Below are 22801 nucleotides of genomic sequence, written 5' to 3'. Positions count from 1 at the left end.
GTTGGTAAGGCTGATTACTTGGCTTTGCGCAATGGATTTATCACTGTGAGTGTTTTAATCCAGAGAACAAATTCTTTCCAAGTTAGATGAACTAGCTACAATTTTTGACAATCCAATGATGTACTATTATTATGTATAGGTCCATCTTGCTCCTGGCAGTCAATTCAACTCCAAAAGTATATAAAAGATCCTTAGAAGATGACTTCAAGGTAGTTGTGGGAGTAAGGTAATTTGCAGTATTTAGTTATGCATGTTTGGTTCTTCCCAATATGCATTTTTTTCCTTTGAAAAATCGAATGCTTTCTCTGTTTAATTGCCATATTTCTCTGTGTTTTTGACAGTCCTGTCCTGTGGGCATCATTTGTGGTTTCTTGTTGCTAAATGTTGACGGTAAGCGAACTACTTATTTAGGATAAGAGATTCTCTTGTTCAAAAACACTGTATTGCCCTCTTTTCTCCAAAATTTGGTCTGATGACTTGATTCCAACACATGCACCGGACGAGATCAAACTCACAATCTCCTATTTTAAGAGAGTAAGAGTGAAGCCATTGAACTAGTGGCTCAACCCATATATATAGTAATAACAGATGGATCCAGTCAGCAGACCAACTTCGAGATAAACAAGGATAAAATTGTGTTTTCTTGGTAAGTCTGTTTGAAATGACAACTAATGTATGATGGTTGGGTTGTTGAATGTAATATGCAGGATGGCACACAATGGTTTGGGCATCCATACTTCCTTTGGCTGTAAGTAGCAATTAATTAGTCTTGAAAAGAAGAATAATAATGAGTGGTTGATTTGTTGAAGTAAAAAGAGGTAAAATTTGATGGCAGATAATAATGGCGGTTGGAACAAAACTTCAAGCAATTCTGGCAAAAATGGCTCTAGAAATCACAGAAAAACATGCGGTTGTACAAGGAATTCCTCTTGTTCAAGGCTCAGACAAATACTTCTGGTTTGGTCGCCCTCAGTTAGTTCTTCATCTTATCCATTTCGCTCTCTTCCAGGTCTTTAACTCTTTCTTCTTAGCCTTCTAGCTTTTCTCTGGTGATTAAGGTGGAAACTCACAGATTTTCTTATTCTGCAGAATGCTTTTCAAATAACTTATTTCTTGTGGATATGGGTAATGAGCTATTTTCTTCCTTCACTTATTATTGAATAACTAATTCACATGTCTTTGTGCTGCCTTCCTAAAATTACGGTAATGCCCCTGTATTTGCAGTATTCTTTTGGGCTAAAAAATTGTTTCCATATGGACTACAAGCTTGCCATTGTGAAAGTCGCATTAGGGTAAGCCTTTCTCAGCAATGATGTGACCCCTTAAATAGGATTTAAATGCTCTTAATGAATAGATTGTGACATTATGTTTGCGTGGAATTTAAGATGATTTTTTATTTTTGACCAGCTTAAGATGAATTATATTGTTGATTATTTATTAAAAGCATGGCTTCTTAAAAAAAAAAAAAATATCCTATATCATACATAGAGACTAGAGTGACTAGTGAGATAGAGAAAGGGTAGCTGACTCCACCCAGAATTAACTAAACTGTTGTGGACTTGCCATAGCCATACACAAACACTAGACTGTTGGGAGAGCTTTCTAAAATCACTTTCTGGTCTAAATTAAGGTATCAACCACATGCTAGCCAAACAATAAAAAAAAAAACTCAAAATAGATTTTAATCATGAAACCATGTCCAAATCTTGTTTCTTTCTTTTTTTTAAACAATTACTCACATATATATCATACCCCTATCAAAGATTCGAACTCACAATCTTATGTTTAAAAAAATCTTGAAGAAGATAGTTGGTGTTAGTTGGGCTACAAGGCGCGAACACCTCAACATTGGTTTTGGTGTAAGTTGGGATGGGAGACCAACTTCTAACAACCTATTCTGAATGGATTTTTGCAGGACTGCAGTTCTCTGTCTCTGCAGCTACATTACACTTCCATTATACGCTTTGTAACCCAGGTACGTACATATCTTCCATTTATTAATTATTTAAATAATTATTGAGATGATCATTTTTGTTAATTAATTAAATATATAATGGGAAACGCTGCGTTTTTGCAGATGGGATCAACGATGAAGACGTCCATATTTGATGAGCAAACATCAAAGGCGTTAAAGAACTGGCGAATGGCTGTGAAAAGAAGCAGGCAGGAAACAAGTCTCCTAGTAACAACCAATCCAATGCTTCATCAGGATCACTGCCCTCTTCTGCAACCAAACTACGTCGTTTCAAAACAACTGGCCACTCCCCCTATGAGAGCCAACAACAAGAAGATAACTCAGATATTGAATCAGACCCTCTCTCTACTTCGCCTATATCATTCAAAACCAGTTTTAGTGTGAGAGTGGAGCATGAAGATGACCAACATATGCCAGAAACTGCAGAATCCAAACATCAATCGCATGGCTAGTATTATCAGTCATATATCATTCAGTAATCTAGGAAAGTTTTCCACTTGTATGCATATCCTTGGAATTTTTTTTTTTTCCATTTTTGGTTATAGACAGACACGCATCTCAGAAATTAAATATTAAAATCAGTGTCAGCTTATTTTAGTTTTAAATACTTGGCTCATCCTATTTACAAGACATTTTTAACTCATTTATCAGAATTGAGAGAACCTTAATAAACTTCACTAACTCTATCTTACAATTTAATTACTAATAATTTTATTTTTATTTAATATATGTATTTTTAAAAAACAGCCAAAAGAATAATAAATTATAGGGTCAATATAGTTTTTATAGATTGCCTTTATTTTAGTTTTGTCATTTTGCCCATTAACAGGCCAAAACATGTGATCTGAAATCAGAGTACTGCTTTACAATTGATTGATGTATTAATTGATTAAATGTAGTAACTAAAAACCAAAATCAAATATCCACACCACGTCGGAAAATTTTTATCCACTTCAACCTCTGCTAATTAGAGGCCAGTGTATTTTGACCTTTCGTTCCTTCAAAATAACACCATTTCCTGCCAAAAATAATTTAATTATAAAAATACGCCTTTGAGTCTTAGGGGCAACACTCTCTCTTTTTAAATTATGCGGCATTTTTTTGCTAAGTATCGTGTTAGAAAAATATAAGGTATTTTCGTTCTTTTAAGAGATAATTAAGAACACTTTTTAAAGATGTTCAAAATTAGGGTGTAATTAATACTATATTCTAAATGAGACACTAGTAAATAAGGACGAATATAAAAGATTGGACAGTTTTAAAAAAATCATAGCTAACTCACTTCCCGTGATCCTAATATAAACCTCTGGCCCCCCAAAAAAAAAAAAAACTATTGTAAAGTTTCATTGAATCGGAGGAGGGTTGACTAAACTATTAACTTTGTTTGAAAATATAATGAATTTTCTAATTTTACTAAGATCAAATAAAAAAATTATATTTGCCATTATGATTCTCTCCCTTACTTAATAAAAATAAGAGTAATATTTAAGAAAAACTTGATTAATATCTCGATAAGTTTCATAAGAATTATTTATGGCTTTTTCAAAGTGTCTTGTAAAAAGGTATGTTCACATACTAAGTAGTAAGTGATATGTTGAACTGATAAAAATTTTTAAATATTCACGCTAAAGTTTTTCTCTCCTATATTTATAAATCATTCTCGCAATTCTTTCCCTTGTTCTCTTTCCCAAAAATTAATAAATAATTTATATTGAAGAACAAAAATTTTCCACAAATTAATGGTTATACTCTTCCTATCCTTATTATAAGTTTAAAAAACTAATTCATAGATAGCAAATAATTAGTTAAAATTAGTTTAAAATAATAGTAAATATATTAGAAGTAAATTTATTTTTAAATATGCCTTTATAATAAATAAGAAAAAAGATTAAAAAAAATTGTAAGTAAGAAATGCGTCAAGAAAGAAATGAAATAATAAAAAAATAAAAAACTAAATATTAGTCAAATTCAAATAAAAAATTATAAACAAATTATATTGTTTTAAAAATTTAAAATATAAAATACTACTTTCGGTCCTTAATATAAGATCTCATTTGACTTTTATTTTGGTCATAAATATAAAACCTCAATCCACTTTGTTTCTAATATTTATGTATTTTTTTCCCAAATTGTCTTCTAATAATGATAGTTCTTATCAACACCTTGATTAACAAGGATATTTTTTGAAAAAAAACACGTATTTATTAAATAACTAATTTATTATTTTTTTTAATTTTTAAATTAGTCAATTAGTTTTTATAATTAAAAGAGAAGGTAATATTAAAAAAAAAGTAACGATGTGCGCGAATAAGTATTAAGAAGGCAGACAAGTCAAAAGTGGGAAGAGGAATTAGCAGTGTAGTTGCACTGAAACCAGACGTTGGCCGTTGAGTGGCTGTGGGGTTTATAAGTCAAGCATTTTGTTTACTTGAGGACGAGAGGTAATCATCCTCTATGCCACTATCGTCTCTTATCCCCAATTATAAATACCCACTTCTCTCTCCCTTGTGTCCTTCTTACAGCCACCTCGCAATTGCCACTTTACCCTTTCACGCCCTTCCCATGACTCGTATTCTCAAATCCACTGAGAACTCCACCTCCGTCGCCGCCGCTGCACCATCACCGCAGCAGCGCCGCCTCCGGAGGCCGTCGCTTTGGAATCAGACTTCGTGGTCATCCTCGCGTCTCTGCTCTGCGCTCTCATATGCACCGTGGCCCTCATAGCTGTCTGCCGATGCACCTGGTTCCGTCGCGGTGGATCCGGAGCCGGCGGTGGAGCTCCGGGACAGTCTCTGGCCAACAAAGGTCTCAAGAAGAAGGTGCTCCAATCCATGCCGAAATTCACTTACATTGACAGCAATTTGAGAAGTGGTTGGCCGCGTCGGAGTGCGCGATTTGCTTGGCCGAATTCGTCGGAGCTGACGAGATCCGAGTTCTTCCGCAGTGTGGCCACGGCTTCCACGCGGCGTGCATAGACACCTGGCTTGGGTCCCACTCTTCGTGCCCCTCGTGTCGGCAGATTCTTGTTCTGCCTCCGAGGTGCCGTAGGTGCGGCCTTTACCCGGCGGTTCGCGGCGGTGAAGCTACCGGAACTAGCGGTAGTGAACCAGAGCTCAAGTCCAGACATGATGATAATGCCACTACAGCTAATAATGATTATGCTAATAGCTCGACTAGCCACCACCAACGGCCCAGAGATAATGTTGGATTCCTTCCATAAATTGAAAAAAAGAAACTGGTATTTTTTTTCTTAATGTAATCCTAGAATTTTTCTTTCTTAGATTTGACTAATTAGGGGGATGATATTTGGATTTTTTTTTCCTTCAAATTTTCATGTTTCAAATTGGTAATCTTCCAAATTATGTACTGTCTCATACGTTTTAAATGATTGGAGTATGATCCATGTAAATCAAATAAGGACAAAAAAATTACAATTTTCTATTCATGGACTCTGTACCATATGGTATTTTTTAAGGCGAGTAGTGTATATAATTTAATTTTAAGAGACTGGTGCATCGGCGCATCGGCGTTCGAAATGCCGAAGGAACGGTTTGTCCAGTTAGCTTTCTTTTGTTGGGCCAGTAAGATCTTTGGTTAATTAGTTTAGATAGGCTAAAATATAAAAGATTTTGGGGGGGAAAAATGTTAGGTTGACCTTAATATAGTAACATATTTTTTAAAAAAAGGGGCCCTGAAAAGTTAAATGATAATCAATCGTGAAGGTTAGTCCATTTGTGGTGGTTTTAAATTTATCATTAGTGCTTCTTAAAATATGTACGACCTAAAAATGTTCTCAAAGATCAAGCTAGTGTGACTATAAAAAAAGATGAACAATTTTATTTCGGCCGGAAAAGGATGAGCAATCATTTTAAATAATACCAATTATACTATTTTCCCTCAATATTTAATCTAAGAACTGATTAGTTAATTTGAATAGATTAAGAAAACTAATCAAGTTAGTTATTTGTAATAAATAGGTGTTGTCTTTCTTAAAATACTTTTATTAGCAAAAACTATCATGTGATAAAATTTTTAATATGTACAATTATTACGAAAACTATACTAAAAACATAGATAAATATAAGAGACATATTAAATTGGTGTTTTATATTTAGAACTAAATTGAATGTTAAACTAGTTCTTATGTTAAGAATCAGATAGACGTAGTAACTTATCATTTATAAGTGAAATAAAAATATTTTATATTATTTTTTATCCCATGGACACATCCTCATTTGTCATTTCCACACGCCTTACAAAGAAGTCTGAAAAGAAATAAAATATGAATTCTGAATTAATTAATGAATTAGGCTTAGCAAAAGTAATCACTCTATCATAAGGTGACAAACCAGTGTTTGAATCTTTTTTTAGAGAGGTATTTATATTTAATACCTGATAATATCTCAAATAAGACTGATTAGATTGCCTCCAATAAAAATATATGTGCTTACCAAAGACAATTTTGAAGCCGGATGTAGTGTAATTAAGCATGATGGTTTAATTATATTTATAAATAAATGGAAAAGGAGGCATTGAGGTGTCGATAAGTGATGGGTTGAGCATTAAAGGGGGAAGAACAATGGTAAGAGAGAGGAGGTGGACAAAGGGGAGGGAGAAACATGGGTTTGCGTGTAAGCCAACTAATCCAACCAAATCTTTTTTTTTTTTTTTTTTAAACCTGAGATCCAACCGCATCCGTTAAACTAAACTTCCCTCTCCTTTTTCCCCCATGTAGGAGTTTTCATTTTTCTTTTTCTTTTTGCATTTGTATGTAAGAAATAAATAACTAATTCATAAATTAATTAAAAGTATTTATTTTTCATAGATATAAGTTACAAAGTATGTTTAATAAATTCAATTTAATGAAGTGTATAAAAAAACTTTTTAATCAATAAGATATATTTGGTATTAGGAGGAGACTTCCTGAATTCTTTTATATACACGAGCGCAGCGGGGGAGTAATATTTTTGTTTTCGTCAATGGTTTTTCCCCCCTCATTTTGTTCCTCTCCTTTATTTTATTTTTTCTTCCTTTTGTGTCCAAGGAGTGGAAAGTGGAGATTGGATTCACATTTCTAGCTCGTGCTTATATATTTTTTTCTGATAAAACCTCGTGCTTATTTTTGCTCCTTCTTTTGAAATATTTTTACCAAATAAATTCATTTCAAATTTGCTTTTTTTTGCCTCATAAATTTATATGCTCTACACACATGCACACAAAAACATCTTAACACCAGATTCAAATTTAGAACTTCTCCCAGCATACAGAAAGTGTTGACATTGGGGTAACTTATCATTGCCATGTAAATAATAACACCTTCAGTTGTTAACATAAAAACTAATTGACTAATTCAACTAAAATAAGAAAATTAATTTAGTTAGTTATTTATAATAATCAAGTTTTGTCTTTCTTAAAATATTCTTACTGATTTTATATATTATCTAAAATATAACATTTGATTAAACATCTGGCATATACAACTATTACGAGAATTATTTTAAAAAATAAATAAATATAAGAGATAAAATATATTAAAATTTCATATTTAAGATAAATTGAATATTAAATTAGTTTTTATACATAGTATGAGTTGTTGTAAATTTTACATTGTATTATATTTTAAATGAAGGAGTAAAGCAGGGTAGAGGAGCACTCAATGATTTGGACGGCTATATAAGATATATAACTCAGTGATAAGGAGCACCATTCGCGAGTCAAAGATCTGGATTATTCGTTCGATTCCACGTAATAACAGATGAAGCTAAATTCAAGAGGGCATCAAATGAATTTTGAAGAAGTGAAACGTGGCCTCATCCTACTCACTTGTTACCTCACAATCTCCACCGTTCGCTAATTAGGGCCGCCATACATCTTAAGAGAACGTCACGTGCCCTTGGCTGGGCGCGTAAATAGACCCACGCGCGTGATTACTCTTCTAGAGGAAGGGAAAAAGGGCGTTTAAACGGTGCGTATTGAAATTGAATAGACTACGGGTCTCGTAATTCAGTACTTCCTATGAAATCTGACGTAAGCCGTACAATTTAAGTAATATAAAAGTAATGTAATTATTAAAAAAATTATACGATGTTCACTTACTGTAAAATTTCTTAATATTGTAATTTTTTTATAAGTTATTAATTAAACCGTATAAAATTATCTTAGATTTTAAGTTATATATAAATAATTTTCTATCCTTAAAGCTTTTTTTTTATTTTTATGAACTCCCTGAAACCTGATTTGTACAATAGCTTTCGTCTGTACAGACTTCTTAAAAGTGTGGGAAATTAAAAGATTCCATGTGTTGATCTTGATCCTTTTCTAATAAAATGATTAATATGATTCCCAAATAGATATATGTGTACATAATTAATCGCTTCATGGTTTTGTTACATTCCACATATTTGCATTTTGCACCTCAAAAGAGGAATATGCACGTTATGTGGAATGTCCCAATTCCATCAAGTGATTAATTATGGACACATGTATTTGGGAATCATATTAATGATATTACCAAGAAAGATCACTAAAGAGCATTGTTTTTATTATTATTCAATGCTCAGCAGTTATAGGTGGCACCCGTCCCTCTTCTTTTACTTTTTTTTTTTTGTTAAATTACTGAACCAATAGCAAAGAGTGAATTGGGAAAAAAAATGGTCATCAAATTGTTTATATTAATTATATCATCTTTTTCAGACTATGTGTTCTAATTATAATAAATACAAAAAACTTGATTTAAGTACTATCTAATATAAAATTATAGCATAGTGTGGGGGCCACCTAGTACTTTTTAAGCTTTGATTAAACATGAGGCAGTGTGTATAAGCCTTTGTGAGTGCGATCAAAGGGTGTTTGGATATAACCAAATCATAGTTTGGAGAATAGCTTCTGGAGAATAGATTTTGAAAAAAATAGATTTTTTGAAAAATAGATTTTGTGAAAAAGTGATTATGAGAAATGAGAGTATTTGGATAGTTGTTACCAGAAACACTTTTTACATGTACAAATTACTAAAAAGGCATAAGTTAATATAATAATTACAGAAAAAAATTTTATGATATATTTTAATTGAAAGAATAAAATTGTTAATTATTTTTTATTAAATAATAATAATATATAAGATAATATAATTAATAAATAATATATGTATAATATTTATAAGATATAAGATTAAATATATTTATAAAAAAATATGTTTATAAAAAAAAAACAACAAGATATATATCCTATAGGCTCTCATACTCTCTTTTTTTTTTCCAAAAACAAAATTTTTTTACTTTTCTCAAAACTATGGTTTTGGTTTTTTTAAGAGTGTTTGGGTGATTTTTTCTCAAATCATTATCACCCAAACACCCCCCGAAGTGAAGAATGGGGAAAAAGTATCATAGCACAACACATTATATTTGTATATTATAAATAGCATTATTCATTTTTCTTATTTTATATAAATTTGAAGTAATGGCGAAGGCAGAGATGCGATTTAGGCTCTGCGGCCCCCTATTGCATCGATCCTATCTCTGCTTCCTTTCCAAAGAAAATATCTGTAACAGGGATTGCAACTGGGATTTGTATAACTTTAAAAATGCACAGTTTAGAATTACTCATGTATTTTACTTTAAACATCTGATAATATATTAAATTTAGCTTATCCGCACTTAATTCAAATGATTCATCCTAGAAAGTTAAGGGAAAAAGAAGGAGAAGAGAGAGAGAAGGTGAAAGCATGAGCAATTGGGCTAGTGATGCCAGTAGAAAGCTGATAATTGAATGCATCTGCTTTAATTACTTCTTCCTTTTGCTTTTTTGGTGGGGATGAAGTGTGAGGGACTCCACATCATTGTCCTTCCTAGGTTGTCCTCTCTTGTCCTCTTTGTAATAATGGAAAGCGAAATAGAAAGATCAAAACCAGCATTTTAATTTAATTTTTACAATTTTAAACTAGTACTTCAACTAGACTCTTTCCTTAAATATCTTTTTTTTTTAACCAGCCTTTCCTTAAAATATCTACAGATTGAAGAGAGCACAGATCAAATATAAGTTTTTTTCAAAATTCAGGTTTCGTTTTAATTTTGCTATAGTTTAGCTGTAGTGGGAACACGAAAGTAGAAAAGTAACAGTCGACAAGTTTTTCCAGATGAGGTGGGAGCATGATGAGATTAAGGAAGGAAAATGAGTGTCAGTTCAGCTGTTACATCCAACCCAATGATCGCTTGATGAGGCCACTCTTCATTGTTTCCAACCCAAGACGGGATAAACCCCATCACATTGCTTCCCCTCCTGCCTACTTTTTCCCTGCATTCATCATCATCCCTTTTCCCTTCTCTCCTCTTTCTTTAGAAACTGATTTTTTAGGAAGTCATAAATTTGAGCAATTACCATTTACTCTATCATTATTGAAACTTTTACATAATTATATTTCTTACTTAGAATTTCATAATAATTCTCTTTAAAAAATAGTGACTTCATACTCCATACTCACTTTCCATGCTGTTTACATCCTTTCTCTCTTTAGTATTACCAAAAGAGGACAAAATTATTTATATTTAAAATCTCGAGGTCTTAAAAATTCTAATGTAAACTCTCCTTAAGAAGGAGTCTTAGTTATTTCAAACACCAAATTGTCGTTAGTTCTCGAGTAGGGACGACATATTGGCGAAGAATACTCCTAGCTTCACCAAAGAATCTTTAGCTTAACTTTCTAGGTCTTTGGACGTAATTTTCTCCGAACCACGGGGCACTCATTTCAGACAAACTGTCTTACCCGCTCAAACAGTTTTTTCTTTTTGTTTTTTGGCCAAACACCTTATCAGGTTTAAATATCTCAGTATCTCACCCGCCACCATCCCCTGAACTGATAATAACAGCTCCAATCTCTTACCCCACTAAACCTGAGACCTGCAAATCAGGAAAAACAAAGTGTGCAGATACGAAAATATGTCACTTTCGCCCATCCCTAAGTGCAACTTGGATTTGATCTTATCTAAAAAGCGCATAACTGACACTACGAGATATTTTTACAGACCGAGAAAAAAAAATCACGACCAGATATTTAAAACACTCTGCACCAGACCAGATATTTAAGACACCCTGTACAGTGCTTGCACTTTGTATAATAAATTATCTGAGCATGTCACAGCATTAAAACCCTGAAAAGGCACCGTGAGCGTGACTAGAGATTCCATTTTGAACGGAATGTGTGTTCCGGAAAAATAACCATGAGTCGCAAGGAGCATGAGAAAACCTCGGATTTTTGTGTAAGAGAGATGGCGCTTATAAGATTCCAAACAATGACATTCATCAGAATCTCATAAGCACAGGACAATTTATTCTCTATAGTTCATCTTCATCGTCCTACCTCCCCCAAACACGGAAGCCATTTTCAAGGTCAACTTTGCAGCCATTTCCCTTCTCTGGAAATCAGGCATCAATCTTAAGCCAGCACGCATATTGCCTATCTCTGACATTAGCTGTTCCAAATCCTCCAAGTCAAGACCTTTGCCTGATACCCCATCTTCTTCAGAATCCCCAACTTCCTTGTCACCCTCATCCTGCAATACAGTGCTTGAAGTTGATGGTTGTAAATTTTTATCAGACTTGGTTCCATCTTTGAGTTCAGAATCTGAGATGGGGTTGTTTTGTGAAACTGATTTTCCAGCATCTAAGGGAGTAGCAGAAACCCATCTTTGTTGTGTGTCATCCCGAGGATCAGCTGAACCATCAGATAGGACTTCATACTCCAATTCATAATCAGATTCTTCTGAAGAAGACTCTGAAAGAAAAAGCCATAAATAGTAAAGCACATATAATATATAGCAGGCAGTGGCACGTAGCCTCCTCCGAGAAACGGGAAGAATTAACAGAGGAAAAACCTTTCTGAGGTATTGATGGTTCACTTATTTTATCACCAGACTTTAAGATCATCCCAGGCCACATATGAGCAGAAAGAGCACCAAATAACCGTTCAACTCCTTGTGAATCACCATCAACAGACAAGGCTGCCAACAATTGTTTATTTTATTTCAGTGACACAATTCATGTATTGATGTAGTACGAGTTGGAAATAATCTTCCATCGTTCATGATGGTGTTCTAAAATGATATTATGTGTCATCCTTCAATAACAAATTGCAGTATGAAACTGACCATCTTCATGCATAATTACTAAAACGACAGTATAGGTGCTGCTATAATCCTCTGCCAAAAGATAGTTATCAGTCAAGAGAAATGTGACTTCAAAACAAAGATTAGCTCACAATGGCCAGCATAGTAGCCATAGTTGAGGCCCGAAATTCTCTTTAAAGCACGCTCCTGACGCTGTATCCAAGTACCAGAAGATAAAGAAAAACGTCCAGTACGGAGCAGTACAGAAGGATGAGCACCGCCATGATGAAAGGGAATGCTATGATGCCATAAATTAACGAAATTAGTTGTTCTTCAACAAATTTCATATTTTGCATCAAAGGAAGAATGTTAATTTATACTGACTGTCCAGCCACACACCTCAGATAAATAGAAGACTTTTCCAAAAAGAGCCTGAACAGCAAGTTTTCTCTTGAAACTCTTCTCTGTATAGCCTGATGCATCCATGACTACAGGGCCTAAAAACATTAAAATACAATGTAATAGAAGTCAGAGAGAATGAAATAACAATAAATCGTGAATCCAAAATCTTAAGACATTTTCATTTAATTACAATGGGTAAAAATATTGGATTCATTCACAATAAGCAGTAGTTGGGTATGATGGAAGACAGGTAATGAAAGAAGGATCAATTCTATCTCATCATCGCTCTATGGCTTTCAAGTTGCTACTTCTCAAAATTATGATTTAAGGTCAGCTACAACACACCTTTAATTGTAATGACATCTTCTAGAGATCACTATCCAAACACAAACTTCCAAACCATTCATATAAGGTCTACTCCCTTAAAATTGATTTATATTTTCAAATTGCCGAGTCTCCCAACATTAGCAAAACATTATTCACATACAAACTACTAATCAATCTTCATCCTTCTCCCCTCAATCTGAGCTTCGATCTTTGATCTCCAGTTCGTCTTCTCCATTTCCTGTGTCTGAGAGCATTTCGATCTTTGATTTCCATTGCAATAACAAAAACCTAGTGGTTAAAATAAGATTGCGTCCAAAATGGCAAACCCTTTTGGTAAATGAAGCAGACAAGACCTTTGATTCAAATGAATTAAAACCCATACCTTGTACTTCAAATGAATTAAAAAAATTGAAGCCTACGAGCCTTCCAGGTCTGACGCCATTGACGATTCTGCATTGGGTGCTTAGATTTCAATTTTACGGTTTATGTTTCTGATTTTAATTTCTGCTTTGCCTTTTCCCCCCCATATTTTCCTGATTCATTCTATTGATGGGTACTCAGCCACCCAGCGGGGATGGATTTTTGGAAGGTCAAGGAACGGAAGAAGACCAGGGCAGTTATGTCTTTTTCCTAATTTTCATTTGAGTTGGGTCTTACCTATTTTTTCTTAATCCCATCCCATACCAAACATAATTTTAAAACTCAATACCAACTCCAATCCCATGCCCATTCCCATTCCCAACTCCATTCCCAATCCCTTAAACTTTAATACCTCATACCAAACATGACCTAAGATTACTCTAATGAACCACCACTGTTTTAGTGCAAATTTCCTGGATGGAAACCAACATTCATTTAGAATGACATTCTTATATGAGTAGCACTCCCTGCAGCCAAAACTCATTAGACATAATAAAATCCATGTACAAATTTTGTTCCCTACATCATAATATTTATAGCAGGACCTGAGGTTAACCCAAAACTACTCCACTGACCTATGCTATATGAGGAGTAACTTACCTTTGTCTCGCACAATTCGTCGTGAGATTTCATTCAGAATCTCCGCAACTTGGGAGTCATTTAACATAGAAGCTCTCCTCAGCTGAATTAAATCAGCTACCACATCAGGGTTAAATGGTTTCTCATTCAGAGCATAGCGAATATACTTGCGCAGAATTTCTTCCACATTAAAGCCTACTTGTATATTAATTTGAAAATGTCACATAAAATTGGTTCATCTATGTCCACGTGCACACAATTTTGGAGAGTCTAACCTTGTAGTACAAATGACACAACACTTTCCTTGAGGCTTTATACATTGTGAAGTCTGACCTCCGTAAAGAATATAATAGGTACATGATAGAAGAAAAGTGCTTAGAGAGAGAGAGGTGAATAAGAAACCTAGATATGATTGTTCATCTATTATGTTTTGTAAAGAAACGAGAATAAAGAAAATGAAATGTCATTAATATCAATGAGATACAATAACCCTCTTAGGGGTAACTAAATCCCTCATTTGGGAGATTAACTAATAACCCAAAATTATCGGGATTAAGAAGGGAGATCCAAGTTATCCTCCGTCTTATTGGTGAAAATAACACATTCTACACACTGGTTAACGTTGCTCTGAGGCCGACCTTACTGGTTATTGTTACCGTTGATACTGCCGGTGCTATTGCCTGCAAAACTTCCCCCATTATAAATAAAATTCCCAAAATTTAAAATGTTTTGCGAAGGGCGATCATCTTCATCGCGACCAGGAGCTCCAACACTGTTCCAATCTTTTATCTCCAAGTCTCTCGAAACATTATATGCGATTTCAACAACATCATCCGGAGGCATCCCTGATATATTGTCATGTGCTTGAATGGTGGAGGAGACAGGGACTGTGAACACCGGCGGTGGCCAACACATACGAAAGTCAACGACGCGAACCGGATGACGGTTGGGGCTCTCCATTTCAGAGTCTCGAGGCTTCCCCCGCTCTGCTCTCTCCGCTTGAATGGTGGAGGAGCCATGGACTCTGAACACCGGCGATGGCAAACACATATGAAGGTCAACGACGCAAACCGGATGACGGTTGGGGCTCTCCATTTCAGAGTCTCGAGGCTTCCCCCCCTCTGCTCTCTCCGCTTGAACGGTGGAGGAGACAGTGACAGTGACTATGAACTCCGACGGTGACGAAGGCAAATAAAGGCGAAGGTCGTCAACCGGACGACGGCTGGGGTTCTCCATTTGAGAGTCTCGAAGCTTCTCCCTCTCTGCTCTTTCCGCTGAACACGATGGCTTTACAATTTTAAACTAGTACTTCACCTACATTCTTTCCTTAAAATATCTATAGATTGAAGAGAGCACAGATCAAACATAATTTTTTTTTTAAAAAAAAATTCAGGTTTTGTTTTTATTGTGCTGTAGTTTAGCTGTAGTGGGAACACAAAGGTAGAAAAGTAACAGCCGATAAATTTTGCCAGATGAGGTGGGAACATGATGAGATTAAAACAGGACGGTGAGTGTCAATTCAGCTGTTACATCCAAACCCAATGATGGCTTGATGAGGTCACTCTTTATTGTTTTCAACTCAAATCGGGATAAACTCCATCGCATTGCTTTTCCTTCTCTTTCTGCATACCTTTTCCCTGCATTTATTATTCTCTCCTCTTCTCTTCTCGTTCCTTTCTCTTAGAAACTGATTCTTTAGAAAGTACTGCTTTCGGTTTTTAATATATAAGATTTTATTTGATTTTTATTTTGATTCTAAATATAAGACTTTAATCCATTTTGTTTATTATATTTATACATTTTTTTCAAATTAATTCTAATGATAATTTTAGCCAATACACTTGATTAATAAGGATATTTTAAGAAAAATAATATATATTTATTACAAATAACTAACTTAACTTCTTTTCTTAATCTCTTCAAATTAATCAACTAACTCTCATAATTAGAACCAGAGGTAGTAATAAGTTTGAGCAGTTTTTATTTATTGTTTTAAAACTTATCATTATAGATTATTTTATTATTATTGAAACTTTTAAATAATTATACTTCTCATCCAGAATTTCATAATAATTCTCTTTAAAAAATAGCGACTTTATAGTCCATACCCACTTTCCATGCTGCTTACGTCATTTCTCTCTTTAGTATTACCAAAAGAGGACTATATTTAAAATCTCGCGATCTTAAAAATTCTAATGTGAACACTCTTTAAGAAGGATACTCGTTATTTCAACACCAAATTGTTGTTATTTCTTGAGTAGGCCCGACACATTGGCGAAGAATACTCCTAGTTTCACCAAGGAAATATTTAGCTTAACTTTCTAGGTCCTTGGACGTAATTTTCTCCGCGAACCACGGGGCACTCATTTCGGACAAACTACCTTACCCGCTCTATCAGTTTCTTTCTTTGTTTTTTTTTTTTTCCCGTTGTTGTTTTGCCAAACACCTTATCAGGTTTAAATATCTCAGTATCTCACACGCCACTATCCCCTGAACTGATAATAACAGCTCCAATCTCTTACCCCACTAAACCTAAGACCAGCAGGAAAAACAAAGTGTGCAGGTACGAAAATATGTCACTTTCGTCCATCCCTAAGTGCAACTTGGATTTGATCTATATTTTTACAGACCGAGAAGAAAAAATCAAGACCAGATCTTTAAAACACTCTGTAAATGCTCGCACTTTGTATAATAAATTATCTGAGCATGTCACAGCATTAAAACCCTGAAAGGCACCATGAACATGACTAGAGATTCAATTTTGAACGGAATGTTCTGTTCCGGAAATATAACCATGAGTCGCAAAGAGCATGAGAAAACCTCGGATTTTTGTGTAAGAGAGATGGCGCTTATAAGATTCCAAACAATGACATTCATCAGACACATCTATCAGAATCTCATAAGCAGAAGACAATTTATTCTCTACAGTTCATCTTCATCGTCGCTACCTCCCCCAAACACGGAAGCCATTTTCAAGGCCAACTTTGCAGCCATTTCCCTTCTCTGGAAATCAGGCATCAGTCTTAAGCCAGCACGCATATTGCCTATCTCTGACATTAGCTGTTCCAAATCCTCTAAGTCAAGACCTTTGCCTGATACCCCATCTTCTTCAGAATCCCCAACTTCCTTGTCACCCTCATCCTGCAATACAGTGCTTGAAGTTGATGGTTGTAAATGTTTATCAGACCTGGTTCCATCTTTGAGTTCAGAATCTGAGATGGGGTTGTTTTGTGAAACTGATTTTCCAGCATCTACGGGAGTAGCAGAAACCCATCTTTGTTCTGTGTCATCCCAAGGATCAGCTGAACCATCAGATAGGACTTCATACTCCAATTCATAATCAGATTCTTCTGAAGAAGACTCTGAAAGAAAAAACCATAAATAGTAAAGCACATATAATATATAGAAGGCAGTGGCACGTAGCCTCCTCCGAGAAACGGGAAGAATTAACAGAGGAAAAACCTTTCTGAGGTATTGATGGTTCACTTATTTTATCACCAGACTTGAAGATCATCCCAGGCCACATATGAGCAGAAAGAGCACCAAATAACCGTTCAACTCCTTGTGAATCACCATCAACAGACAAGCCTGCCAACAATTGTTTATTTTATTTCAGTGACACAATTCATGTATTGATGTAGTACGATTTGGAAATAATCTTCCATCGTTCATGATGGTGTTCTAAAATGATATTATGTGTCATCCTTCAATAACTAATTGCAGTATGAAACTGACAATCTTCATGCATTATGATTCTAACTCATCTATATGACTACATGAGAAACTGAGCATATCTCTGAAATTGAGGGGAATCCACGTCATATTAGATAGCGGACTAGATCATTACAACAGAAAGGCAAACAAGTTTTACATTTGTCAAAATCGGCATTGGAAGCGCACGCCTCAATGAATTCAATGCCATGCTCAGTGAACCATTCTGAACAAGATCTTCTGGAATCCCATGTTGGACCTTCATTCCCCAATAAACTAGTTCCTTCAGAGTCAGATATTCCATACTCCGTGGACTCAGAGCAAGGATCAACAACAGAGTCTTTCAGTTTCTGTAGTCGTCTTCTGTATTCAGCATGAACTGGATGACCTGGAACCAGGTCCACTTTGTTTCCAATACATAATAATATCTCGAAGTTTTGAATATCAGTGCGTGATACCCAATCCTGGAGTGCAGCTAGAGAAGATAACTGCACATTGTTTAGGAAGATCAAAGACGTGTTACATCAACTTTTTCATTGCTAACGCCCATATATCTTCATGGAAAACAAGAATATAGTTCAAGAACAAATTGACACATGATTAAGGATCACATAACTCTTTACCCAAGAACTACACAGGAACACAAATTAAACCCAACAAAAAAAAAAGTGTGTCAAGAGAAGGATGCTAACATCGTTCATGTCAAAAACCATAACCAAAGCAGTCAATTGGTGCGATATGGGCAGGTTCCGAACAGAAAAGTCATCACTAAGATGAGTCATCCATACAGAAACATCAGCAGTATAGTACTTGGTATTGATAGTCCACCTGTTAATTGCATAAAACATACACTCAGGGAGTTCTGAAGAGATATTGTTAAGCAATGAGATACAGAAAATATTCACGAGCAACATACCCATGGACAGACACATCAGAGGCAGAATCGGAAGCATCTTCAAAATCAGTAGAGAGCAATCCTAAAGTCAACAGAGTACATCAAATCAATTTGCGCCACAAAAAATCAAATACAGTTGTAATCCAAGAATGGTGGAGTCAATAACATAGGATTAACATAAACATCACAGCCTTGGTACAAAATCTTGTTTAAAATCCAGAAGATAAAAAAACACACTTCTGTACGGGTCATTCAAGTAAAAGCCATATCCAATCATTGAACATTGACAATGAGTTAATCTCATGAATTAGATGACAGGCACGGCTCTAAATTAAATCTTCTAAGAAGGCAACAGTAAAAATTTAATGCAAACCAAAGTGTGGCAAAATCTTTCACGCAAAATATAGAAGCAACTGAGCTTAATTATTGGTTTGTCATGAAAAAAACTAAACTTGGTTATCGATATCTGAGAAGGCTATTAGAATGGCGGTGGCAGAATATAGACAGAAGAGAGAAACTAACGGGATAAGAGTGTGCGTTTGCCAACATTGGAAGATCCAATCACAAGGATCCCGGGTCGATTCTCCAGAGCATTCGGGTCCTTCTGAGAATCGCTAGTATTCATTTTCACTGCCAAATTTGAATTTCACCCTATGAGAGAAACAATATTGAATCTCTCAAGTCTAAAACCCTAGCGAGTCAGCTTGAGCTCGGAATTGCCTTCCCCGTTTCTAACACTGTTCCAGGCCAAATGGTTTCTCTCCTCTGCAAACCTCTCCTCTTCATTCAAATCTAGCCATTGATCTAATCGTGTAGCAGATGGAGCGACACGTAGAAGGCCGGTCTGACGTTGAAAATCAAATGAAAAGAAGCCTCTTTAAGCTATCTCAAATTCTCAATCAGACCGTAAAGACGGCGAGAATATTCCGGTGCCGTTCGTTGCAAGTGACATCCATAGTTATCGCGCAAGACTGGGCTACTCGCGGGAGGGCGGTCATGAGTATTTTCACTTTAAGAGTGCTTTGGAAATTAAACATCAAAGCATAATACATGTATGCACACGAAATTATACTCAAAGCATATACAGGCACATTCCTTGATTCAAAATGTAAACTAAACTTTCTTTAAAAAGTTAATTTTTTTATAAGATAACATTTATTTTTATCTAAGTATTTAATAAATTTTTTTCAATTTTATCCTCGTATATTGTTTTTCTTCTTTAATTTATTTATTATATCTTTTACTTATTCTCTTTATTAATAAGGGTATATTAGGAAAAACAAATATATGTCTTCCACATTTATTGTTTAAATTGATTTTAATTAATTTCTTGATAAATATAATAAATAAAGTTTAGCTTATATTTTAAACCGAATATATACACGCACAAAATGACAAATGACACCATACATTAATTATGGGAACTATTGTATTATAATTAATGGATAAAATTTATTTATGAAGTCTGCACTCGACAATAATACACACATGCATTATGCATGTATAGACAACTTCAAGGGACTTAAATTCGCTTGGGATCTTAGTTTCAAGAAGGTGATTTTGGAATCCGATTTAAAAATCTCAATTGATTTGTTGAAGAAAAAAGACAACAACTCAGAGAGCTTACTTTGTCCCCCAAATAAAAAAGTTAATGATGAATGACTGGGACCTTGAAGTACAGCACATATCAAGGGAGCAGAATCAACTTGCAGATTCGTTGCCCAAAGGAGTTTTATGAAACTCTTCTCTTTTCGATTCTTGTCCTCCACATTTGAGGACATTGCTTTTTTTGTTGACAATCCTATTCTAGACACTGTCAGGTACTAAATGTGGGCACTTCTCTCAATAAGAATTTAAACCTTGGTTATTTGAGGACCTTATTTGATACTGAATGTTTGGGATCTAGTCTCATCAGTTTGTTTTTAGTCTTTTAGGCTTTTGCCCTCTTGTTTACCCGGAAAAAAAAAAAACAAAAACCAAGAAGCCTAAGTGAGGGTTGGAATTACGTTTTAAATATATTTTCTTGATGCTTGCAACTTGTTCTTCAGTCTTCATATTCAACTTACTTCGGTGATTTTTTGGCCAAAACTGAGTGGGGTGATTTGGCACATATTTTTTCCCCTTAGTGTAGGAGTTCCTTCTCTAATTCTTATTGTAAAAATTCTTAACATATTTCATAATATAACATATTTTATTTAAAATATTAATTTTTTTTACTTAGTATGCCTAAAATTATAAAACTTCTTAACTTACTAAATAAACTGATGTTCTAACTAATAATTTTTATTACGAATAATTTTAACAAGCTTTATTAATTTATAAAAATCATGCCCTATTGTTAGATCCTTATGACACAGCAGTATCATATAAAAAGCAACTCATAGTCTGACACGATAGAATCAAAACAAATTAAAGCCATACCAATGTTCCAAAAAACTTCATCATCAGATGTCGAGTCATATATGTATACATAGATCAATTGTGCCTTGTACAGTTACGGAAAGAAAAGAAGATTACGTACATCACTCTTCTCAATCAAACGACACACTCACACGATGAACTGGACGAGTTCAGTTTCCGGTTCCAGCAAAAGTAGAAATATCAGAACTAGGGCTAGCACCAATGGCGAAGAACTCAGTGATGACTTCCAGAGGCATGCCTTTAGTTTCAGGGACTTTGAAGTAAACAAAGAGCCAAGACACGATGCACCCAACAACAAACATTCCAAACACACCAGAAAGACCAACCAATTGAAGCAACGAAGGGAAAACAGAAGTGAGGATCAAGGTTGAGATCCAGAACGAAACACAACATATAGAAATGCAGATTCCTCGAACACTGGTAGGGAAGATTTCTGCACACATGATGTTGGGAATCACTCCAAATCCCATGCAGAATACGCTCTCGTACACTATTACACTCAGAGCAGTTATCGCTGCGTTCACCACAGAACTTAGGCGCATGTAGTCACGTACCACGAGGACCACCAGACACACTATCAGAATGGGCACTGTGTACAGCATTATTGACCTGCAATTCGTGTAATTCATGAGACACTATATTTATACACATAGACACACACACGAGTGGCTGTCAATGAAAAAGAATAAACTTTTGAATTGAAACCTACAATAAAGTTGGTCCATATATATAACCTACCCCAAGGATTCGAGTCTTCTAGCTAGACTTCGACATTCATCTATGATATGCATTCAAAGAAAGATAGAAAGTTACATGACTTTTAATGTTAATCTCGTTTAAACAGAACCACACTATATGGTTTCCGGCCGAAGATGAAAGTTTAACCATCACTTCAATCCCCAAATATTAAAACAAAACTTTTCATCCTCTAAATTGCATAAAGTGAACGTCACCTACAAGTGCAAGCTGTGTGAGGAAAAATCAAGATGACAAACAAAGGATTCGTATCAAGCGACAAATATTGTCTTCAGATTTTAATTTTAACTAATATATTTTACCTATTTGTAATGGTTTGTGGATGAAGCGTTATAGTTAAATCTTGAGAAGCCAAAAGGTTACCAGGCTATCTACAGTCATGTTTCTTCCCTTCATTCAGTAGTCAAAAGTTTAAGAGTACTTTGTTCTTATTTTATGACGAAATGTTAGTTCAGTAGATAAACAACGAGTTTTATATATTAAAAGATATATATTAAAAGAGATATTTAGACATATGTACCTTCTGCCCGCAATGTCCATGAGCTTCATGGAAATACCTATACAAGGAAGCATGCAGAATGTGATGACGACATTAACAAGTAACGAGGCAGATGTTGCAGAAAAGCCCAAATTGGCGAGAAGAGCGCCTATTCCTGCCTTCTCAAGAACTTGAGGTCCATAGTACAGAAACCCATTTATGCCAGCGGCCTGCAAAATATGTGTGCGCGCGCGCGCGCATTAATTCAATCATCCTTATAACAACCACAATCACGAAAAATCCCTAGCTTATTTACCTGCTAGTTTATCAAGATGGACATTTAGATCTAAGGGATTAAAATTTGTTGAAGTATTGATTTTTGGTTGTTTGACTGCTTGGACAGTGACTATCATGAACATATTCTTGTCATAGTCCTGAGACATAAAAGTAACATTCCTCTAGAGTATTTGCCCGTAGAATTCTCATGAAGTTCGAAAAGAAACTGACGTAAAAAGTAAAGATATGTATAGATCAGAAGATCTGTAAGTTGACGTTAAAGTAATCACCTGCTGAAGAACTTGAAGTCCAATTCCAACAACCAAGGCACGCCTGACGCCGGGTGTCCAAGCATTGGGTTTAACAGTATTTATATCATTCATGGCTTTTGGCTACGTCCTTGCTAGTCCCAAGAGCCGACATGCTCACCGTGCCGACGCCGGGAACGCCGCCGCTTCCCCCCT

At 35.1% G+C, this 22801-nt stretch overlaps 5 protein-coding genes and 1 pseudogene across 5 annotated transcripts; 2 read left to right on the top strand and 4 right to left on the bottom strand.

Annotated features, from left to right (window-relative positions):
• Positions 1-31: 31 nt before the first annotated feature.
• On the top strand, positions 32-1970 carry LOC114733431 (MLO-like protein 10). The gene is made up of 8 exons (XM_028920897.1): positions 32-45; positions 140-209; positions 342-390; positions 708-748; positions 836-1009; positions 1090-1125; positions 1225-1292; positions 1916-1970. The coding sequence occupies exons 1-8, from the start codon at positions 32-34 to the stop codon at positions 1968-1970; spliced, it is 507 nt and encodes a 168-aa protein (XP_028776730.1).
• An 83-nt stretch (positions 1971-2053) lies between these two features.
• LOC114733430 (RING-H2 finger protein ATL80-like) lies at positions 2054-5420 on the top strand (annotated as a pseudogene).
• A 5477-nt stretch (positions 5421-10897) lies between these two features.
• On the bottom strand, positions 10898-14120 carry LOC114733432 (uncharacterized). Its single transcript, XM_028920899.1, has 6 exons — positions 14093-14120; positions 13822-13995; positions 12472-12569; positions 12225-12285; positions 11842-11967; positions 10898-11741 (listed from the first exon to the last, which is right to left on the bottom strand). The coding sequence occupies exons 1-6, from the start codon at positions 14118-14120 to the stop codon at positions 11296-11298; spliced, it is 933 nt and encodes a 310-aa protein (XP_028776732.1). The 3' UTR covers positions 10898-11295.
• On the bottom strand, positions 12495-15128 carry LOC114733434 (uncharacterized). The gene is made up of 3 exons (XM_028920901.1): positions 14435-15128; positions 13822-13995; positions 12495-12569 (listed from the first exon to the last, which is right to left on the bottom strand). The coding sequence occupies exon 1, from the start codon at positions 15034-15036 to the stop codon at positions 14440-14442; it is 597 nt and encodes a 198-aa protein (XP_028776734.1). The 5' UTR covers positions 15037-15128; the 3' UTR covers positions 12495-12569; positions 13822-13995; positions 14435-14439.
• A 1252-nt stretch (positions 15129-16380) lies between these two features.
• Positions 16381-19350, bottom strand: LOC114733433 (uncharacterized). The gene is made up of 6 exons (XM_028920900.1): positions 18929-19350; positions 18428-18488; positions 18204-18339; positions 17672-17999; positions 17263-17388; positions 16381-17162 (listed from the first exon to the last, which is right to left on the bottom strand). Exons 1-6 carry the CDS (start codon positions 19029-19031, stop codon positions 16723-16725), a joined length of 1194 nt encoding a protein of 397 aa, XP_028776733.1. The 5' UTR covers positions 19032-19350; the 3' UTR covers positions 16381-16722.
• Positions 19351-20824: 1474 nt separating this feature from the next.
• On the bottom strand, positions 20825-22723 carry LOC114733429 (monosaccharide-sensing protein 2-like). Its single transcript, XM_028920896.1, has 3 exons — positions 22628-22723; positions 22104-22291; positions 20825-21436 (listed from the first exon to the last, which is right to left on the bottom strand). Exons 1-3 carry the CDS (start codon positions 22718-22720, stop codon positions 20977-20979), a joined length of 741 nt encoding a protein of 246 aa, XP_028776729.1. The 5' UTR covers positions 22721-22723; the 3' UTR covers positions 20825-20976.
• Between the last annotated feature and the right edge of the window lie 78 nt (positions 22724-22801).

This window comes from Neltuma alba, unplaced genomic scaffold (genome assembly GCF_004799145.2).
Source record: "Neltuma alba isolate B1F8T4 unplaced genomic scaffold, ASM479914v2 tig00012997_pilon, whole genome shotgun sequence".
In the NCBI taxonomy this organism is placed as follows: domain Eukaryota; kingdom Viridiplantae; phylum Streptophyta; class Magnoliopsida; order Fabales; family Fabaceae; genus Neltuma; species Neltuma alba.
Note: the sequence above shows the minus strand (reverse complement) of the source record. Positions and strands in the feature narration are given on the sequence as shown.